This window comes from Lottia gigantea (genome assembly GCF_000327385.1).
Source record: "Lottia gigantea unplaced genomic scaffold LOTGIsca_84, whole genome shotgun sequence".
In the NCBI taxonomy this organism is placed as follows: Eukaryota; Metazoa; Mollusca; class Gastropoda; family Lottiidae; genus Lottia; species Lottia gigantea.
This window is the reverse complement of record NW_008710779.1, coordinates 238,477-248,320: the sequence shown is the minus strand read 5'-3', so window position 1 is coordinate 248,320 and position 9,844 is coordinate 238,477. Positions and strand designations below refer to the sequence as shown.

The following is a 9,844-nucleotide window of genomic DNA, read 5'->3' as shown; positions in this document are numbered from 1 at the left end:
GGTTAAATGCTAAGACTTATGAACAACGAAAACTTATTGATAACATTATTTACTTACGTGACCTAATAAAAATACACACAAGAGGTATGCTATGTTGTTAATATGATTGCACGCCATTTTTCTCCAAACTAACTTTCAATCCGAGCGAAAATCACCTGCAAATGGTGCGAATCCGGGAAATCCAGATCCTTCTTAAATCAACTTCCTAGTTGGAGACGTTTTTAACACGTGACACTCTACATAGGCCTATACATATATCGTTTATATGTGTAACATAAATATAATAAAAGATATGCACTAATTCATTCTTGATTTAAACCGGTCGAGGATGACTAACAGGGAATAGATTACAACATAATGAAAAAAAAGAAAAATAATAATAATTTGAGAAGACCTAGGGATAAAACAAAAATAAGACTGAAAATTTATACTACAGGGGCGATGTCTGCCCACATACCAGACACTGATAAAGTGAATATAAAATGAAATAATGTACATTAAAATTCTAGGTATTTTCTTTGGCTCTGATAACCATGACCATAATTGGAATCCTATTCTCAATAAGATTCGTAACACACTCATCAAATGGAAACACAGTACATTGAAGTTCAGAACAACATTCTCAACACATACATTTTATCGCTAGTCTGGTACATCAACAGAATAGCCCAACCTGATAAACGTATTTTGAAAGAGCTGAATCGGGTTATCTAATCCTTCATCTGAGATGGAAAAAGCAAGTGGTAGCCCAAAACACCCTTCAACTGCCCCTCGACAAAGGATGACTTGGAGTTTGTGGCATGGATCTGAAGCTCCAGGCATTCGACCTCCGGCATGTTAAATTAGCCATACGGGGGAGCAATTACCCTTAGAAATCCCTTCTTTATTTCTGGATGGGTCCTACTCTTTGGGAGTTTGACATTGAACAATAACAGCTAATTACAGCAAGACCAAAATCAATTGGAAATAGGAAATTACGACGAAAATCATATGTAAAAACCTTTTGAAATAAATGAAATTTTATGTCCTTCTTTTCTGCAAGTAGAAACTAATGACTGGACTAATGAAGACGGACCAGCTTTAGAAGTCAAAAGAATATATTATTACAGTACAGAAGCAATACCCAAACATCAAATTCTCTTGCGTGTGCCAAAATTTATGGAATTCGAGCTTGAGTACCCCCGATTCACTCTGCCCTACCGACTCGACAACTACTTTCAACACGGAGTCGGTGTGGGTATTGCCATAGACATCCTGAAACGTTGGTACATCTTTTTATAGTGTGTGATAAACTATCATCGTTACGAACTAGCTTCTGCTACTTTATGGCAAGCTCCGTGAAGAGACCCATCCTGATTCGTAAGATTCGTGGTAGGGAACTTGGTAACGATATGTACCATTACTTTAACACCATCTGGACCAATCGCTCTGCACTAAAACCTGTCGGGTGATATAATTGAAACCTTGTTTTATCGATTGCTGGAGATATCAACTTTGCTAATATACCCATTTTCATTTCAGTCTACTGTGATATTCATACACCATCTATATTTTTAATACACACAATTCTTAAATATTTTTACATATTTATAATATTTCATAAAGTGAATAATTTTCATATACAGTTCATATATCTATATACATATCATATTTATTATTTCACATATTCAATGGAGATCATAGAAAATACACAAAGAAATCTGAGAGTATAAATACACTTCGATGGGAATGTTCCCAAAGAAGGTCTTTTTTGATGTAAGATACCCTTACGACTGTTACACATACCCCAATATAACATAATAATAATTTATATATTTTTTGTGGTGGGGAGTTTTGTCCTAGGTGATTGAGGCTTTTGTCCTTTGGTTCTTTTGTCCTGTTGCAAAATTGCAGACGAAATTGTCGTTTCTTATGGATGACTGGTTTAATTGGTCTTTGCATGAGTGATCTCATATCTAGTCATTTTTTTGGATTTACAAGAACCCCATTATGTCAGAAATGATAAAAACAGATGATATCAGTGTTGACAATATACAGAAAAAAATCTCTTTGGAACTTCTGTAATAAAATAAATTGTTCTGTTGTTAGCTATATCTAAAATCATTTTAGAGTTTCATAAACGGGAGGTGTTAAATCGTCATCTAAAGACGCATATGGACCTTGTTCTTCATTGTTTCTTTGATCTGGAACATTGACGTAATACGCTGCAGTTTCAACGCCACTGTTGCGGTTTGGGAGGTTGACATATGCTGCGGTCTCAGGATTCGAAGTTCCATTTGAGTGTGGTGTGTAGTTTACAGTTCCTTCTTTACTTTCCTTTTGTTTCGATCTTCTGAAAAAATAGTGATAATACAATTTACAAATGGATAATGTCGGCACCATGGTCCATTTACTTTACGTCTCATAGTTAAAATCGATAGTTTTTAATCATTGTTCATTACACTAGTTGGGTATAATCACCAGATAGATCATATCTCACATGCATCGACCAGTTTTTATTCACCGTTAAAAAGGTTTCCAAAAAGGGCCATAACAAATATAGATTTCACCAAGGCCTTCCGAGAATATGTCCGGTGTGGGTTCTCACCCCTAATACTATGTTATGTGAACAATCGTTAACTACGAAAATTCCGGAATGTTTATTCAAGACTCAAATCAACCCCCGGCAACTGTCCCTTTAAATGTAAATGTTACTATATAATAATTCTGTACCTTCTTTTCACTAAACAATAAATAGCAATTCCAATGACCATCGCTATAACAGTGACTAAGCAACTAATAATTGCTGCCACTGCTGGAGAAATACTATCATCTGTAGAATCTAAGAATGAAAGGTTGATTTGACATTAAATCCTTAAAAATGGGTTTCCTTATTTTTTACAGTCAAATTAAGCCAACTTTTTGATTTATTCTTGTTTCTAATGAATTATCATATATTCTAAAGACATATCATTATGTTCTTATTGCAATTGATAAAAGAGTTTAACCAATCATAAATGTCTATGTATGTACAGTCTGGATTAACAAAAAAAGACTTTTTGGTCTTTTTTGATCGGTCACTCATTGGAATTCTGCTGGTAATTCTCTTCTAATTTAGCTAATTATGAATTAATTACAGACATGTGAGACATACTCACAAGTCATTAGAACACTTCTATTTTCTATTAATAAGTATTAGCATTTTCATTTTCATAAATGAAAACAAGGGAACCCATCTTTAAAGTAAATATAATGCACATCGTGTATGAAGTCCAATAAATGGTATCATGAAATAAGACATGAAATAACCCCTTTAGATATGATCATAATTTTACTTACCGCCTTTTGTTTTGAAGGGTCCTATTGGTTGAGATACAGAGCAACCCCCTTCAGTGCATGACACAGCTAGAATTCTGAAATGAAATTATTAATAATTTACTTTAACACTATAAATTTTATGTGTTTTTATACGCCCACATGAATATGTGGTCGTATATTGTCGTCGCCCCTGTCCATCGGTCCATCGGTCCGTCCGACGGACGTCCGTCCGTCCGTCGGTCCGTCCGTCAACATTTCTTGTGAGCACTATAAAGACTACAGTTTTCATCTGATTTTGATAAAACTTGGTGTGATGCTTTAGATTGATAAGATCTCGATCAAGTTCGAATTTGACATATTTTCGATGAACGGTTTTTGACATATTGCCCTTGACTTAGAACGCCCTGAAATTTGTTAAAAATTGTTCGTGAGCAGGATTGAAGCTACAGTTTTCATCCGATTCTAATGAAACTTGGTGTGATCATTGGAATTGATAGAATCTCGGAAAAGTTCTAACTTGACGCATTTTCGATGAACGGTTTTTGAGTTATTGTCCTTGACGTTGTTAAAACGCGTCGAAATTTGATAAAAATAGTTCGTGAGCAGGATTGAAGCTACAGTTATCATCCGATTCTAATGAAACTTGGTGTGATCATTGGAATTGATAGGATCTCGGACAAGTTCTAACTTGACGCATTTTCGATGAACGGTTTTTGAGTTATTGCCCTTGACTTTGTTAAAACGTGTTGAAATTAGTTAAAAATAGTTCGTGAGCAGGATTGACGCTACAGTTTTCAACCGATTCTGATGAAACTCGGTGTGATTATTGGAAGTGATAAGATCTCGGACAGGTTCTAACTTGACGCATTTTCGATGAACGGTTTTTGAGTTATTGCCCTTGACTTTGTAAAAACACGTCAAAATTTGTTAAAAATAGTTTGTGAGCAGGATTGAAGCTAAAGTTTTCAACCGATTCTGATGAAACTTGGTGTGATTATTCGAATTGATAAGATCTCGCACAAGTTCTAATTTGACGCATTTTCGAAGAACGGTTTTTGAGTTATTGCCCTTGACTTTGTAAAAACGCGTCAAAATTTGTTCGTGAGCAGAATAGAAGCTACAGTTTTCAACCGATTCTGATGAAACTTGGTGTGATCATTGAAATTTATAAGATCTCAGACAAGTTCTAACTTGACGCATTTTCGATGAAATGTTTGTGAGTTATTGCCATTAACTTACGAAAAACGTGTCAAAATTTGTTTGTGAGCGCAATAGAAGCCACAGATTTCAACCGATTTTGATGAAACTTTGTGTGATCATTGGAATTGATAAGATCTGGGACAAGTTCTAACAAGAGATATTTTTGATGAACATTTTTTTGAGTTATTGCCGTTGACTTTGTAACCACACGTCAAACGTTGCCCTTGATTAGAGCTGTGTGATTTAATTGTTTGTTGTATTTGGGTTATTGATATTGATTTTAAAAAAATTTGTGGAATTATTCAGCATCAATAATTTCTTCAATATGAGAAAATTCGTACTTTAGTCACTAAAGACTGTTTTATTATTTCTGACAGCTGCCAGTGGGCTTATGTTACCTTGCAACGCAAGCTATCTTTATACATCTACATGAAATGGGGCGTATATATTGGAATCAACCATGTCTGTCGGTCCGTCCACAACCACAATTGCTCATAAACACTCTAGAGAACTTACAATTCTTGCTTGATTTTGACAAAACTTGTGTGAGTCAACAAATGCTTAATATGAGTTATTGCCTTTGTTCTTGAAAATGCATTCAATTTCTAGCTCATAAAAAAATACTCAATTCTTGACGGATTTTGACAAAAATTGGTATGAGTGTAATCACCAAAGGATGAACGCCATCGAAAAACAGAAAAATCAAAAAATATTTACTATTAGTTATTACCCTTGTTCTTGAAAACAATTTTTTAGAAGGAAAAATGCTTGCTGGACTTGACAAAAACCTGGTAATTATCACCCCAAAAAGTTCAATAGAAGTGTATGGCTGAAGGTTGAATATTTCATACTGGTGATTGTTACTGTACTGCCAAATATTTTTCATTTTAAAATCAAAGCTGCCAGTGGCCGTATATAACATTGCCTGGCAAGCTATCTTTAAATGGAGATTTTGAAGATCCGTGCATCAAAATGATCTTTGAGCACACTATTTAAAAGTGATCTTTTCCAGAATTGAAGTTGAATGGACAAAGAGGTCAATCATTATACAGTTGTAACATTCTGATTAATGAAAACTCTCCATGGCTTGAATTGGGTACAAGTAGAAATTTGAGATTGCTAAGAAAATTTGTGTAAAATTTATCAAAACACTTTTAACAATAAATTTCATGTTTCCCATTTAAAGGGATTGTAAAGAGGTTTTCTGAAAAAAAATTACATGTATCAGGGACATTGATAGCATCAATTTGCACCATTCCAATTTGCAGTCCTAATGACGTTTGTGTTTCTTACAATTTCCGAAAAAATAGTTTTTGATGATGTCACTAATCGCAAAAAATGCATAACAACATAAGGCCCTATTATTTTTAGTGAATTACAGGAACCAAAGATGAAATGGTGCAAATTGATGCTGTCAATTTTCCTGAAATTAGAAAACCTATTATCAGAGGGTTATACAGAATTAATCCTGAATTGATAATGGAATAAATCGGTATAAGATATCCAGTAGTTTGATATATCAAAATAGAACCTAAAATATTTACAAATCAAAATATATGTACTAAAATCCAACTTACTGATATTCTGTATCCATCTTCAATGGTCCATTACAAAAATATTCTTTAGACTGTTTGTCACAATCACTTTCAGTACCAACAACAAATTTTAATTTATCTACGTCATCTGAACCCAAATTTTAAATAAATAGAAAGATAAAAAATAGAGTCAATGATACAGTGATGTACATGTAGCAACCAGTACAAATAATGAAATCAAAATCTTCCTGTGGTTCTCTGTTGTAACCAAAAAATTGCTTATCAAAGTTTAGCCATAAAAGTATACTGTAGTTACATATGCACCTATTTACTTTTAAAAAGATGAGTTTTCCTTTCCACAAAAAGAACATGTAATACATTATGATGTATAATAGATTAATCATTACCTTTATCACCATACCAGGTATCATTTGTTACTCTATATGGTACATCAAATGATTGAGCACTGACTTTCTGCCAATTAGCGTAACTTCTTACCTTTGCTACAGTTAGCTGATTATCTATAGTTAAATAAATACGATCATATAGTATTAACAAGGTGAAGTGACATTAAAGAAACAAATGGGAGACCAAAAGACATTATCATGTGGAAAATATAATTCATGAAAGTAAGTGAATTATCTCAGCATCAAAAATTTATGCAGTCACACACAAATGAAATATAAAATTATTTAAAGGAACGACCATTTTTTACCAATCGTACCTTGGTCTCAGAAACAAGAATATTTTAGCTAAGCCAATCAGTAATAGTTCATCCACAAAGTTTGAGTCTTCTAATCCAAGTGTGTTCAGAATTATCCGCGTTTGAAAGTTAAAAAGATGAGTCATCTTTTCTGTAGACCCAGCCATATTATATAGAAAAGACATCTATAGAAATAGGAAAAGAAATTCCTAGTTTGAGATATTTTTGAAGGAATTTTGCGATTTTGGTACATTTCTAGTACTTCTGAAGACTGTTTACATATTTTCAAGACTCAAAACAACCCCCCAAAATGGCGCCCTGTCCCTTTTACTATTATTCCTTTAACATTAACCATTAATTTATTTCTATATACACGAGTCAGCTAATGAAATTGTCCTGATCTTATTTTCTTCATTGCGTGGCATTGTCTATATGTGTTATTAAAAATATAGTGCATAATTTCATTAATTCATTTCATTTTACAAGAATTCAGTATAAACTCATACCATTGATATCACAATTGCCTTTAACACAGACTAATAATGCTGTTATCTTTACAGGACCATTAGTTTCATCTCTTAAACAATTAGGACAAACTGTTACAGAGAATGATGTCTGTTCAATGACTTCAGAGTTTGGTATCAAAATTATTTCTTCCTTTGGTAGTTTTGGTTCTAAAAATATACAATACATGAAATAAAATTTTTTGGTTCCAATATTTCATAGGTAGAATAGATTAGTTGGTCTAAAATTACATAACGCATGTAATAGATTGGTTTGTTTCAAAAATACATACCGGGTGTACAGGTTGTTTGTTACTGGTGTGACTTGTAATTTTGATAATAAAACATGACATGATATAGCATACTTTTTCCTATTACAGTATACTCCGTGTAATCCAACATACAATGGGGCCGTAAAACAATGTCATATTGGCGAGTGTGTCGGTGTATTCAAATTTCCGCGATTTTTTAACATGTGCTACATGTTACTATAAATACCTCAGTGACCACAATAAGATTCTACAGTACCCTTCAGTACAGTCAGACATTGTAATAATAATAGCTTGATAATTTAAATATAACGCAAAACAAAGAATGGTAAAATTCTACGTTTCTGTAGTAACGGTGTAATGAATGACAAAAGTACCTGTAATAATGATCCAATCCATTTGATCTAAAGGCAATGACCTTGATCATGAAGTGGGGTCATTGGTGCTGATTAATAAGCAGTATTGATATCAGCTATCGTTCGTTTTCATGTGATTTTATGTTGGATTATCAATAATATAAGAAATTATCTAATTGGCAATAAGTGATTAAGATAAGAATATGTCAGATTATACAGATGTTTCTAAGTGTCGGGACCACTGATTAGTGTCGTAATTTTTAATACACAGAATGTCGGAGCTCTCACAGTTTTTTAAACTGACATAAGGTGGAAATCAATAGGGACTAAAAAAAGATATCGGATTACCGGTTTGCATAATGTCGGAATAAATACTTTTAAATGAGTGGAAGATATTCAGATTGTTCAAATACAGAATGAATATAAAATAACCTACTTCCTGTTGGTGCTGGATATTTTATAACTGTCTCTTCTCCCTTAAAGTCCATATTAGTAGCAAACTGAAAAAGATAAAACAAGAATGTTTGACTTAATTGGAAGGAATAGTAACAAAAATAGTTATCGCATGGTAAAGTTAGGTTACTAGAAAGAATTGGTTCAGTTTTTGAACTTCTGCAGTTGGCAATTACTTTCATTGATTCTAGTTCTCAGGTCTTCAGAACATGTATAATTACAGGGATCAAACACAAACATTTTGGTCTTACTATGTCCTGGGCAAGGAAAATGAAAAGTGCCCATTTGGTGCAAATTTGTTTTTGTTATAAGATGTCGACTTGATCAACTGACTTGAGAATATCTGGGATATACGCATACAACTACTCACAACTGTAAATGTAATATCCTCTCCTGGCTTCACTCCGACGATTTCAGTAAATGTACAACTTTCCTTAGGTTGAATATCTCTAGGATCTTCATTCTTAAATTTAAATCGAACATGATAGTCAAAAAACTATATTATCTTATGTAAAAAAATTTGCGAAACAGTAAGAATTTATTATATGTGGAAAAGTTGGGAATTCAATCAATCAAGGATCCTGAAAAGGTTGAAAACCCCATGCCTTAAAGGGATTGATGAGGCATTAGGCATTTGGCATTTCGGGGGGAGGGGGTGAACAATTATGGATACACTTACACGGTAAGCTGTGAACATTATTACTGATTAGTTAAGCACAACAATTCACATTCCCGAGACCAAGGTATGAATTATTTCTGGAAATGCCACACTGTCTCTTTACACGATGCATTCTAGAGCTTCAAAGACATTTTTAAAAAATCTTTAATGACCACATTTCAAACTCATTAACTACTGTAATAACGATTCGCTTGGCAGGGAAAATAGATAAATTTGTATTATCAGAAATATTATCCATAATTATATTTTTACCACTAGAGTAGAAGTCAATGTGTAGTTCATAATAACTCCATGTCGATTTCTTTCTTTAACACAACTCCAGCTGACTTCTGCTGATGTAAATATTTCACTTTTATGGCGTACTGTTAGACTTTCAACTTTTCCTGGAGCTGAAGATGAAATAAATAAAGCTTTATTATAAAAGACATTAAATGTATTAAATAAGCTATCTGTCTGTTGTAGGTGAAGAAAATATTGTTTTTATTTTTAAGGTTATTAGATGAGATTAATCTAAAGATTGTTGGTAACATAAAAAAAAGGATGATTCTAGGAAATACAGTAAGACCAGTTTGGTCAACAAATAAATCAGGGGCAAGAATTTTCATTTAACCCTGTTATAAACAATTGCAAGTTTATGGCATGAGAAAGTTTTTATGAGAATAACTTCAAACAATTCTTTTGTATAAATATCAATTTAATTCATTCTGTAATAGTAATCATTTTAACATACGTGATGATGATGTTTGAAACTCTGAACTATTTTTAATTGAACTATTTCCAACAGCAGTAGATGCCTGTAATTCCACTCTATAATACCAGTAGCTTACTACATCATTAACTTGATATTCT

The 9,844-nt window shown here is 33.1% G+C and overlaps 2 protein-coding genes across 2 annotated transcripts in view; both read right to left on the bottom strand.

Annotated features, from left to right (window-relative positions):
- The window catches only part of LOTGIDRAFT_169286 (hypothetical protein), a gene marked incomplete at both ends in the record, with an annotated part of 10,752 nt that extends 10,635 nt beyond the window's left edge, over window positions 1-117 (bottom strand). Inside the window, one exon of the mRNA XM_009067605.1 lies at window positions 54-117. Within this exon, the coding sequence (XP_009065853.1) occupies window positions 54-117 (64 nt within the window). The remainder of the gene's footprint in view (window positions 1-53) is intronic.
- Window positions 118-2,100: 1,983 nt separating this feature from the next.
- LOTGIDRAFT_169285 (hypothetical protein) overlaps window positions 2,101-9,844 on the bottom strand; it is a gene marked incomplete at both ends in the record, with an annotated part of 19,059 nt that continues 11,315 nt past the window's right edge. Inside the window, 9 exons of the mRNA XM_009067604.1 lie at window positions 2,101-2,332; window positions 2,713-2,821; window positions 3,319-3,392; window positions 6,075-6,180; window positions 6,440-6,553; window positions 7,242-7,409; window positions 8,300-8,363; window positions 8,687-8,779; window positions 9,248-9,384. Coding sequence (XP_009065852.1) covers window positions 2,101-2,332; window positions 2,713-2,821; window positions 3,319-3,392; window positions 6,075-6,180; window positions 6,440-6,553; window positions 7,242-7,409; window positions 8,300-8,363; window positions 8,687-8,779; window positions 9,248-9,384 — 1,097 coding nt within the window. The remainder of the gene's footprint in view (window positions 2,333-2,712; window positions 2,822-3,318; window positions 3,393-6,074; window positions 6,181-6,439; window positions 6,554-7,241; window positions 7,410-8,299; window positions 8,364-8,686; window positions 8,780-9,247; window positions 9,385-9,844) is intronic.